At 38.0% G+C, this 13284-nt stretch overlaps 1 protein-coding gene across 10 annotated transcripts in view; it reads right to left on the bottom strand.

The window, feature by feature from the left end:
* Positions 1-13284, bottom strand: part of cadps2 (Ca++-dependent secretion activator 2) — a 194676-nt gene that overhangs the window by 6700 nt on the left and 174692 nt on the right. For 3 of the 10 annotated variants that reach the window (XM_067436987.1, XM_067436991.1, XM_067436995.1), the window contains 6 exons: positions 11453-11608; positions 11218-11365; positions 7385-7399; positions 5599-5673; positions 5259-5342; positions 5138-5170 (listed from right to left, as the gene is read on the bottom strand). In XM_067436987.1, the coding sequence (XP_067293088.1) occupies positions 5138-5170; positions 5259-5342; positions 5599-5673; positions 7385-7399; positions 11218-11365; positions 11453-11608 (511 nt within the window). The remainder of the gene's footprint in view (positions 1-5137; positions 5171-5258; positions 5343-5598; positions 5674-7384; positions 7400-11217; positions 11366-11452; positions 11609-13284) is intronic. The other 7 variants (XM_067436989.1, XM_067436993.1, XM_067436996.1 and 4 more) reach the window with 5 other exon arrangements.

Genomic DNA, 13284 nt, shown 5'->3' with positions numbered 1-13284 from the left:
AAGCGTATAATTGCTGGCGTATCATGGTAGTCACCTGTGACCCCACAGAAGTCACTTGGGTGGAAGCAAAACGGGGTCTTATTAACCCGATGCTCTACCTACCATCTTTCTGACAGGACGACAAAGCCCGTGATGGGCCGATAAGCGCACAAACACGATCCTCTCGCACGAAATCCAACCGGAGGATCGAGGGACAGGCCCGATCCGTCAGGCCAGACAATGCCACGACGGTTGGGTGTGGGCCGTGTGTGAAAGAATAAATGGAGAGGTGTGGGACGGTGCGATTAAGGCCAGGTTAATGACTGGTTAAGCTGAGCGGATAAATGGCGTGGATGGGAAACAGAGGAGAAAGGGAAGGAGAGACGAAATGCACAGTAATTACACACAACTGCTAGCCTGGCTTCCTGCCACTGCCTCATTCACTGTCCAGGTGCAGGTGTGTGAGAGTGTGTGTGCGCGCGATAGAGAGCGTGTGAAGTGCGTTTGTGCAAGTTTTGAGTAAATACTTTGTTGTGGTAGCGCTAATGCGGACGCAGATTCGAGCCGTGCGTGTTAGCGCGGGTGTGAATGTGCGAACGAGTGTGTTAACAGAGCGCTATCGGGAGGGCGTCTCGCCAGAAAGCCCCGCCGCTTGAATGGCAGCCTTCACAAAGGAGCAGAGGAGCTTAACCTTTCGTGACAAGAGCCCAGAAATGTTCAGTGCCAAAGGCCAGACCACAGCCAGGTTCTTCCCTCCCTCTCCGGCTGCAGCGGGAGCTGTGAAAAGGGCTTTACATGGAGCAGCGTTCCTTCTGCACAAAAGCGCAAGGTGGAGGTTACGTTATAATTTGAGAGGGAGATGGGGTGTTCGCCCGCTGCACACCTCGGGGAGCCAAAACCAAGAGCTCAGATGGAGCGATGGGGTTTGAATCACTTTTCTCCTCTTAATCTCATCAGTTTGCTTTGTACAGTGGCCCCTAAAAGTATTTGGACACTTAACTCACGCCTAAAAATGTATGAATGTCATATCAATAAATACAAAATATCACACCAAGTATAATTTATCTGAAAGAAAGTTAGCAAAAGCATGCTTTATGCAAGACATTTTTGTTTTAAATGAAGAAACAATAGGTAAACTCTTGGTAAAACTCTACTTAAAGCCTTTAAGCCTAAGCCTACTTCAATGCATGTTTGAGTTATTTTAACTGAAAGCAAATTGCACTGAGATATCAAATATGTCAGTGCCATTGTTTTGCCTCAAAATGCACACCAGTAATATTTATAAAAGCTTGTTTATAAAAGATACTTAAATGTCTTAATTGAACTAAAGCCTAATCCTGGCTTAATATAAGCCCTGTCTGTGAAATCAAGCCATAATGTATTATACAAGTACTTCTAATGCATTAATTATGCCTTGCAATGCACATTGTAATGCATTGTAAGGTCTTATAAATACATATAAACAGTTACAATACATTATAATAATGTTAAACCTATAGAAAGTATAATGCATTAAAATACATAAACCAACTTTAGATGTAAAAAAGGAATCTGCAAACATTATTATCCATTTTAACTTTGGTTATGAAAAGATATGATGCATTATAACGTCTATTATGAATACCTTTATAATACATTATATATAAAGGCTTTAAGTGTCATCAAACTGTATTTACAAAAAGTATTTAGACATTACACACACACACACACACACACACACACACACACACACACACACACACAGGGTGAGAGAGAGAGAGAGAGAAAGAGAGAGAGAGAGAGAGAGAGAGAGAGAGAGAGAGAGAGAGAGAGAGAGAGAGAGAGAGAGAGAGCAGGATCTCAACTACAAATTGAGTTTACAAATAGAGAGCATAATCTGATTTTTTTTATTTTAAATTTGTAAATAATAAAAAAGTAAACTTCCAAATCAAGACTTAATGTATTTAGACACTTAAGTCACACTTTATCTATGAAAATTGCATTCAATTAAATATCAGATCAAATGTATTTTTTTTTTAAAGAAACTGTACAACCATGTTTTTTTAAAGTAAAATATGTATGTTTTAAGTTTTTTTGGTAACACTTTAGTATGGGGAACACATTTACTATTAACTATGACTTTTGCCTTAAACTCCTCATTCCAGCTAATAGTTAGTAAAGTAGTTGTTAAGTATTGGGTAGGATAAGGGATGTAGAATATGGTCATGTAGAATAAAGCATTAATATGTGCTTTATTATTACTAATAAACAGACAATATCCTAGTAATATGCATTATAATAAGCAACTAGTTAATAGCAAGAATTGAACCTTAAAATAAAGTGTTAAAGTTTTTTTAAAACAAAAAGATGACCTGTTCAAATTCAAAATGTATTTAGACAATTATGTCACTTAAGCAAAACAAAAGAGATGGCTGACCGCACACTGAATCCAAAAGAGACTAAAAGTCTAGGAAACTATATCATTTTTATTTTTTTAAATGCATGGTGCACTAAAGTGCAAAGTGCAAGTGAGTTAAAAACAGAGGAGCATGAGCATAAGCAATTATGTCACTTAAATATCTATGAATGGTATTGCATAAGATAAAACATAAAATTAAAATACATTTTTTAAATATACCACAAGCATACTTTTGAAGTAAAATATTTGTTTGAAAATAGTTTTGTTTCAAATGATAAAGCAATACATAAACTGTTCAAAATGAAGTCCAAATGTATTAAACGTAGGCCCACATGGAATCGCCTTTTACAGAATTCTGCAGAAAATCTGTTAATAACAGCTGTTCCAATTCTGTGGAAATCCAAAAATCACCGGCCTTTGTGTGTTTGCATATTAAAGGGATAGTTCACCCAAAAATGACAATTTGATGTTTATCTGCTTACCCCCAGAGCATCCAAGATGTAGGTGTGTTTGTTTTTCAGTAGAACACAAATGAAGATTTTAAACTCAACCGTTGCTCGTATAATGCATGTCAATGGGGTGTTTTCTATGAGAGTAAAAAGCACATAGACATACGAATCCATATTTAACCCTGTGGCTCGTGGCGACACATTGATGTCTTAAGACACGAAACGATTGGTTTCTGCGAGGAACCCAACAGTATTAATGGTATTTGTTTACCTCATATCAGGCAAATCTCATCTACTATACCCCAGCGCCATTAATTCTGTCGAACAAGGTCAAAAACCCGGGGTGATCATACAAATATTTACATAGATGCCCTTATTCGTGTCTGCACGGATCGGTTGAATGAGGAATCTATGTAAATATTTCTATGATCGCACTGGGTTTTTGACCTTCTTCGATGGAAGTAAGGGCGTTGGGGAATATTAGATGAGATTAGTCTGATATGAGATAAAAAAAATAAATAAATACTGTTGGGTTTCTCGCAGAAACCAATCGTTTCGTGTCTTAAGACATCAATGTGTCGTCACGAGCCGCAGGGTTTAATATGGATTCGAATGTCTGTGTGTTTTTTACTCTCATAGTGACTCTCATTGAAAACACCCCATTGACATGCATTACACGAGCAACGGTTGGAGTTAAAAATCTTCATGCTTGTTCTACTGAAGAAACAAACACACCTACATCTTAGATGCCCTGGGGGTAAGCAGATAAAAATTACATTTTCAATTTTGCTACCCTTTAAATATTTTGACTAATTTGATAAATCTTTCATCTGCCAATAAAAGTGAGTGCTCTCGGCACAGCTGAACACTACAATGTTTAAATTTAATTCCACAGATTTCCCCATATAAAATCAGAACAAGAAAAGGAGGAAAATGTCTGCATGTATACAGTCAAACTAAAAATTATTCAGACACCAGATATCATTACTAGTGGGTGCAGGACACTATAGTTAATTTATGTAAGTGAGGACAGCAAAATAAAGCAAACTGTGACATATTATACCCCAAAAAATCTTCATACAGTGGACTACCAGTCAAACTGATACAAATTTAGGACCAAAATTATTCAGATACTTTGACTTGACCATGTTTTGCTCAAGTGTTTGTTCTTTTATTGCTAATGTGACCTTTTACACCACAGACTGAACAAATTAAAGCATGGATTGGTCATTGGTTGACCTAAACTGGTATTATCTAATTGTGTACTGAAATTTAACAGCTGATTGGTTGATTGTAATCCATTACATCCCTTTCTGACATTATCAAGATGAATTTGTTCTGACACAGTTTAACTCTTTTCATATTTTATTACCATTTTCTAAACTAGAGCGAATAAACGGTGATAATGTAAGAAAACGTTGACAAATGTTGATAACTTTAGTTTTGACTGTAGATCTTGCTAAAAGAAAGAAACAAAAAAAAAGTTTTTTTTTGAGTTTTTTTGAAAGAAAGACTTAAGTGTCCTCATACTTTTTAGGGTCACTGTACATCATCAGCTACTGTAGTTTGGGTGCGTAAATATTTTTAGAAAGAAATCTTTTATTTAGCAAGGATGCATTAAATTGATCAAAAGTGACAGTAAAGGCATGAATCTTGTTACAAAAGACATGCTGTTATTTTTGTATTTTCTATTCATCAAAACATATGGTTTTCTCAACAATAGTATGATGCTGAAAATGCAGCTTTGCCGTCACTGGAAACCAACTGGAATGAGAAGTTGTTCATGTTTTTATTCAGAAAGCCCTTCAGTAATACTGTCGTCTCGGTTCAGGGGGTCATGTGATTACTCAGTCTTTCCCTCAACCCGTGTTAGTTTCTTTCTGCTTGCTCACGGTCTGCGCTCTGAACAGTCTTGGTTCCTGGTGATTCATTAGCATCTTTCTCTGCTTGTGACGGCCCATTGTCAACACTGTGGCAGATCGTGAGACTGATTTTAAGCCAATAGGGTTGCTAATTAGTCTTGCTCAGCCAGCTCTGAAAGACACTCCAAATCCCGCTTTCATTTGGCCATGAGTCGCAAATGATAAAAAAAAAAAAAATGTAATTGTGTTAAGTAATGATGAAATAATACGCATTAAGCCTTTTTTAAATATTAAAAACAAGGCAAGATGGAAATGCCTGGCAAAGCTGAATAGAGAATCTGTTTCCTAAGTAAATAATAAAACACACATACACAAATGCAGAGCAGCATGCACGAAAATATTCACACAGGGCGCACAGTTACCATTCATACGTCCAAAATGACACTTACTGGGACGTCCACATATTTGGCTGCCGCTTTTACCTTAAAAAAAAAGTACCTGCTTAATATCTTAGTCTTCAGTGCGAAATGAGATCCCCGGAAAGGGGTGTGATAACGTGAAAATACTCACCGTGAAAGACAGGATGGAGGAGAAGAATGTTCCCTCGTCATATCGTGAGAGTTTGGACAACACCCCATCCAAAACAGCTGCAAACTGTGAAAGCAAGTCAATGTTTGCGTGACAGGCACAAACACCTTAAGTGCGAGCAACAATTAACAATTTAGGACAAAGTAACATTTGCTGAAAAGGTACAACAGTGTGGAAAACGCCATATAATGTTTCATTCACTGGAAAGCTATTTGTTGAGTCACAGTGAAGGCCGGCTGAAAAGAATGGGCAAAAGCCAAATCTCAATGTTATGAAATGTGGCGGGCTCAAAAGAGGCTGAGACAATGCTTGATGGGAGTACCTTTGAGACCAAGGAGGAGATCATTTCCTTAAAGGCCTCATCGATCAGGACATCGATTTTCGAGTGGTACTGCTGCTGTAGGACACAAGAGGGGGACGGGGAGGAGAAACATCAACAAATACGACGCTAAACGGATCGCGAGGCATCCTAAAAGAACAGCACGCTCACAAAGACATATTTCGGGCGAGAGAAAAATCCTCTCTGTGCAATAGGGCTGAGTTAAGCAGCTATTAGGCCCATTATGCCAATGAATGGCATTCCTGCTCTCGTTTAGGGCAAAGGAATTTGAAGGATACTTTTTGTGTGGGCCACAATTAGGGCAGCCTTGTGTTTTTCTAAAGAACCCGTCCAGCTGCGGCGACCAAAGGCTCACTACATTCAATTAATCCGCCATTTCATTTCTGATAAGTCTTATTCACCTATTTTGTGGAAAAAAAAGAGAGGAGGAAGGAGAAAGCGAGGGCTCAGGGGGGTGTGAGAGAGAGAGAGTGAGAGAGAGAGAGAGAGAAAGAGAGAGCGCATCCATTTGGGTGTTGAATAGATGCCTTTGCTGCAAGCACGGCAAGCAGGAGTTCATCTCCGCCAACAATGGCCATTCACGGCGAATCTAAAGGACACCCAAATTAAAAATTTCAATCAACAATGCGCGCAGATCGGTGACAAATTGAGGGTGCTAAGAGGTCACTGTCAGCAGCTCTAATTTTCTTTTCACCTTTTTTTTCCTGCACGCAAAATGGCAGTTTTTTTTCCCATAAATGGCATTATAGGAGATTCTTGAGGACTTTTTACCTCAATTAACACTTCCATGTTTGCTTTTTATACGGCTAAACGGCGAGGGCTCTTTTTTGCATTATCGCAGATTAAATAGGGAGGTCTTTGCTGTGTGTGTGTGAAAACCAAAAGAACAATAATTTCTTTTGAAAACATTTATCTGGTAGCCATCCACTTCAGAGTCACTTTAGCGAGATGGCGGCTTATAAAGCATAACCTTGTATTTCGAAATAAAGCGGCAGGCAAACATAATATTTTCTTTGTTTTTAAATAAAGTCTTTCACAAAAACGCCGACATGTAGTGTTGGCCATTAAATTCAATTCCGTGTGAAGGAAAATCAGTTGAGAAATACCTTTTAACCCAATACCAAGAAATGTAAATAAAAGTGGCAGTTTCTCGAATATCTTGCAAGCACAAGGCCACATACTTCATACTTTAGGTGTCAATGTAGGAGAAAAATCATATTTTGTTCTGTAAAGTTAGCACCTGTTTTATTTATTTATTTTTTTGTTAGGACTGGAAAGAGTAAGTATCGACTATGACAGCAATATTCACGAGAGAGAGAGAGAGAGAGAGAGAGAGAGAGAGAGAGAGAGAGAGAGAGAGAGAGAAGGATCTCAACTACAAATAGTTTACTTCTATTTCAGAAACTTTCATCTAAATGTGCACTAATATAAAGCATGGAAAGAAATATGGCAGTGATCACAATTATTTGAAGCAGCAACTGAATTGGTTAAATGAAAACAACACTAGTGGGTTTTACAAGGGATTCCACTAATTTGTAATATTTTGAAAATGCCTCAGAGTTCTCTGTCCATACAATTTAAGTCAATGTTATTTGATTCCCATCGTTCTTCAAAAATAGTTTCTTTTGTGTTCTAGAGAAGAAAGAAAGTCATACAGGTTTGGAATGGCGTGAAGGTGAGTAAATGATCACAGGATTTAGATTTTTTTGGTGTAATATCTCATTAAATGTTAACTGTACACATTGAGGCGGGCGGAGTGTACACTTACCCACTGTTGGTCAACCTTGGGTTCATGCAATAATGTGCAGGACATGCGGGATGAGTCAAAAAGAGACAATGAACAAAAATATAAAGCATACTTGAACGAAAACTAATCTTAGAGCTGGATAACAGACAGCAATCAGATAAATAAAACTTATCTTAAATCAAATTAAACTAGGTAATAAATGGACAACACAATCTCACAAACTTGATTATTTAGAAGGAAGACTATGAAATGAGATTCACAGTAATTTATTACAGAAAAAAAAAACAATCAAACTGCCACTTTAAAGGCACAATATGTAAGAATTAAAATATCCAAAAAACACAAGAACAAGGTTATATATTTTGATGGCCTGTGTACTTACATTATCCTAAAAATGGCAATGTTTAATTCCAGAGAAATAAGCAATTTTAACCAGGACACGGACCATGTCCGTGTGTCGCCTATCAATGACATCATACCCGCGTTACCCTTGATTTCAAACTTGATTTTATTTTGTATAAACCACAGAAACACCAAAGACGCTTTAATATATTGTGTGTTTTATTAGCAGCTGTTTGGACGCATTCATCGACAAAAAACGAATCACTCTTATATAGCTCAACACACTCAGTCTGATTGTTTAAATCTGATTTTCTTGATTTACCGCGAGTACCATGTTTTACCATGCCTAATATCGATAGCTCTGCAGTGTGCAACAAGTGTCTCATAGTAGCCGCACAGTGAAGAGTGAACGCACAGAGTAGGATTTTAACATAACTTTCAACACACTCAAATAATGTCTTATATGATGAAATAGTGCTACGTTAGCCACACACGCTCCCGAGCTGTGTCGTGCTCGTCTCTCATTAGCAATCACTCCAGAGGCCTTGTTCAGCTCCAGGGTATATGCAGGAATCCTGAAGTTAATTTCAATACCTTTTTAAGACTTTTTAAAGACCTTCTCAAAATATTTTAAGACCTCATCGCACTTCAAGTTCTAATCGGCAACAAACCTTTAATAAATATTTGTAGTCGAATGTAGACTTAAAATCTCTATCGTAGGCCAATTTTGTATCGTTTATATTGCATATCCGTTTCGCGACGTATGGAGGGCGACACATCACCTAACTGCGCATTTCGCAAAATACATGACGTCACCCGTAGACGGCGCTCGCCAGGGATGGAAATTAACTTTTTTCAAAGTCTACCACTCAATGTTTTTACCAGCCACTTTTTTGTTTTTAACTGACAATGTGTAACTGCATGTGCAAATTAATACTACAAGCTCTACAATACTTCAGCAGTTTATTTAATTTCAAGTCTCAATGAAATACTGACATTTTCTCTTTCTCGCTTATACACAAAACATGAACTGATATACATTTCATTAAATGAGTAGGGCTCTGTGCGCTCTTTTTTTACCTGGATGTGGCATTTGGATGATTCGTGGTCTTTTATGGCTTCCAGTTTTATGGTTTTTAGTCCCAACAATGAAACTATCGTTCTGGCATCTTTGAAGCGTGTTGAGGACACACCGAGCAGAACATTGTCAGAATGGGATGCACCGAAATCAAAATTCTTGGCCGAAACCAAAGCCGAAAAATAAAATTCAAACTAAAATGTTTAACTCGACCTCACTCATGTGTTCATTAAATAATAATGCACATGCCTACTGGCCTGCAGAAAGGTACAGAAATTGAATAAAGTAATCACATGTAAAATAACTGCATATTTAACTGTTTAAATGAAAGATTAATCCTTATTAAACTTACAAAAGTTATTCAATCAAGAGCATTGTTTAATGTCAAACTAAATATAAGGACATCACTCAGGCAGCAGTAAAGGCTACTGGGCCTTTAAGAGCTGAGTCAGGGATATGCTCGTCTTTCTCGACTGTGCACACTACACAGTTCTCTTAAGGCATATTCAGACTATGTCTGCTAGGATACTCATCAAGATGGACATGATGACATACTTCTGGTGTGAGTTTGTCCGTTTAAGCGCAAGACTTGAAAGAGAACTCAATATTTGCACTCTGTGAGACGAGCGAGTGAGTCTCACAGCGCGTCTTCACGCGAGTGATGACGGAGAAAACGACTGGTCATATGCGCACATACAGCAGCACTCGCATGCATTGAACAAAGTTTACAAAGAGGTGAAACAGCTCCGTAGGTGAAGCAAGTTTACCCGCCACAACTCAAAATCAGCCGCATTTGGCTGGTGGCGGCGCTAATTTCCATCCCCGGCGCACGCGCTCCGAGTCGATCTCAGACTGAGCACCCCGTTGTTTTTTAATACTTATGAGGATGAAAATAAATATATCCATAAATACTTTCTGGAGTCAAACTCTTTTGACAAAGCTTGAACAAAATTCTTTCAAAATGTAAGACTTTATAAAGCCGTGATAAGACTTTTCAATACTTTATAAGGGTCTTAATTTTCCCAAAATTGATTTATCACCTTTTAATACTTTTCAAGACCCTGCGGATAACCTGAGCTCCACCCTGCTTCATACTACTGTAATGTTAATAAATTCCCATAGCATTCTTTTCCACTGGCTGTAGAGGTCAAGACAACAACTCCCATGATTCCACGAAATCAAGGCGTCATCAAGCTAGCCTTTGTCTTGAATAAGCAACAACTAGTGGCGAAAAATTACATATTGTGCCTTTAATGTCTGAACTACTAAATATGGAAGCTAAACGAAAGTCTAAACCTATTACTTGACTTAAATGTAAACTAAAAAGTTCCAAAAACACAAACGTAAAGTTTATTTACAACAAATTTTAACCTGAATCAATTCAGTTTTGATATTAGTAGGCTGAACAGAACATACAAAAAATAACAATACAACATTAATTTTCAAATTGAATATGCAGTTTGAAATCTAAGTCTCAGTGTGAATGGCCAAATCGGATTTCAATTAGCATCCTTCATCATTCAGTATGTGGTGCATGTAATGTCATATAAAATATGAAATATATATAATTGTCTCTGAGTAAACTAATTTTTACTCATAGTTAACCATGACATTCGATTCGGATTTTAAAAACAATTTGGATTTGTCTCTAGTGTGAACACAGCATAAGTGACTCTAAACTCTACTCTGAATACATTTTTTCCAACTGAGAGCTTTCAAAGACAATCTAAACTTTTGCTCTCCAGTCAGAAGTTGACAGAACGATGTTTTGATTGAGGTACATACTGGAGTTAACTGGGGTCAATTCACTTTAGGTGGTATCTGAACAGCTCACTCATAGTAGTTTCTGCACATTACGCTGGGATAAAGTATTTAAATAATACTACATCTTTAATGAACAGCTATGTAAAATGTTCACAAAGAGAAAGGGAAATTAAATATTTAGACAAAGTATAATCGTAATTGTCATGCAAATGAGAAGCCAGTATAATGAACTGTCTTGTTTGAAATCAAAATGGCAGTTCTGGGTGCCCAAGGGTCCGTGGGAGTATGGTTGTGATTTGTTCAAGGCCTCCAGAGCATAAGGACTAGTGGTTGAGACTTATCTCTAGGCAGAAGAAGAGGAGGATAATATCGCCCACAGAAAGGAAGGACAAAACACTTCACACCAACCAATAACACCTGTGCTAGTTCAATTCAAAATCAAGTTTGAGGTATAAAAAGAGAAACTGATGGATCTTTGCCAGTTTGACAGCTATTCAAACGGCTGATTAGTGTAACGTAATTTAATGTTCTTAATCTTGTTTTTACCTCCTTGCTGTCAGAACAGAGACCAGATGTTTTTATGAGACTTATGGTGTTCATAAAATATCTACAGTACTAAGATAAACATAGATGTGTCTGCTCAAAGAGCCCTGGCAAGTGTGTGATGTACCTCTTGACCTTGGTCGAGGACACAGAGCTTGGAGCACTGCTTCTTGGCATCCATGAGAACATTAAACATTGTGCACACAGACAAGGGAACACGGAAATCGGTGGACTTGCTGGACTTCTGCATTTTGGAGTCAAAGGCAGCTTTGGTCCTAGATATCAGAGATGGCAAAAAAATCATTTGAGTGAAGCTCCTAGCTGTAAAAAGACAGCCATTAAATCATTCTTAGATAGCTGACCTTTTGACACATGCCTCCATCATATCACTAGCCATCAGTTTGAGCCTCTGCTCCAGATGTTTGGCGAACTCTGGCTCTGGCCAGTTCAGGTCCATCACGAACATCTGAAGCGCATCCAGCTTCCAGAACAGATCTTCTGATGTGGCCGAGCCATTACTGAGGAAGACAGAAACCGTGACATGTCAGCACATGCTTAATCCTAAAGTTAGACATTTCGACTTCACATAATTTTTCCACTGCAAATACATTACAAATCTAAAAAGGAGAATTGAAAAACTGTAAAACGCACAGCTAAAGCATGAATGCCAAGGCCAAAGTACACAAAAGACACTTTATAATAATAAAATGAAATTGTTAACAGACATTATGTCATGCAAAACAGATCAGTACTTGATGTCCATGTAACTATTTGATAATATTCAAATGATATGGATGTAACTATTTGAATGTCTAACTAATAATTTACTGCATTATTTAACATAATGTTTGTAAATGTTATTATTATGAAGTGTTACCCAAAAGATTACATAATGGCATACAGAAAAAGTATATACAGTAAAGTAAATAAAAAAGTATATGGTCACATTTGCTTTGTTTCAGGGTTCTAGATTTTTTTATTTATTTGAATGTTCTTTATTGGTAAATTATATTAGTTTTTTTTAATAAAATAAAATAAAATTAATATTAATAATACAATTAATTAATTAATAGAATATTATTGAACTATTATAATAACATTTTAATAATATTAATATTATAATTAATATAAACAGGACATTTTCTTCACGGACAATAATACAAATATTACAATATATATTACACACACACACACTGACCAGGCATAACATTACCACCCCTGACAGGTCAAGTGAATAACACTGATTATCTCCATCACGACATCTGTTAGTGGGTGGGATATATTAGGAAGCAAGTGAAAAAAATTTCCTCAAAGCAAAAGAGGCAAGCTTAAGGATTTGAGCAAGTTTGACAAGGGCCAAATTGTGATGGTTAGATGACTGGGTCAGAGCATCTTGAATAACTGCAGCTCTTGTGGGGTGTTCCTGGTCTGCAGTGGTCAGTATCTATCAAAAGTGGTCCAAGGAAGGAACAGTGGTAAACCAGCGACAGGGTCATGGGTGGCCAAGGCTCATTGATGCATGTGGGGAGTCTGATCAAACAGATGAGCTACTGCAGTTCAAATTGCTCAAGAAGTTAATGCAGGTTCTGACAGAAAGGTGCCAGAATACACAGTGCATTACAGTTTGTTGGATATGGAGCTGCATAGCCACAGACCAGGGTGCCCATGATGACCCGCCCACTGCTGAAAGTGCCAACAGTGAGCATCAGGACTGGACCACAGAGCAATGAAAGAAGGTGGTCTGGTCTGATGAATCACATTACTTATACATAACATGGATGGCTGGGAGCATGCGTGTCGCTTACCTGGGGAACACATGGCACCAGGATGCACTAAGGGAAGAAGGCAAGCCGGTGGAGACAGTGTGATGCTTTGGGCAATGTCCTGCTGGGAAACCTTGGGTCCCGCCATCCATGTGGATGTTACTTTGACACGTTTCACCTACCTAAGCATTGCTGCAGACCATGAACACCCTTTCATGGAAACGGTATTCCTTGGTGGCTGTGCCTCTTTCTGCAGGATAATGCGTCCTGCCACAAAGCAAAACTGGTTCAGGAATGGTTTGAGGAGCACCAGTTTGAGGTGTTGACTTGGCCTCCAAATTCCCCAGATCTCAATCCAACCGAGCATCTGTGGGATGTGCTGAACAAAAAAGTCAGATTCATGGAGGCCCCACTTCGCAACTTACAGGACT

Source organism: Pseudorasbora parva, chromosome 25 (assembly GCF_024679245.1).
Source record: "Pseudorasbora parva isolate DD20220531a chromosome 25, ASM2467924v1, whole genome shotgun sequence".
NCBI lineage: Eukaryota > Metazoa > Chordata > Actinopteri > Cypriniformes > Gobionidae > Pseudorasbora > Pseudorasbora parva.
The sequence above is the reverse complement of the archived record's forward strand: the minus strand, read 5'-3'. Positions and strand labels throughout refer to the sequence as shown.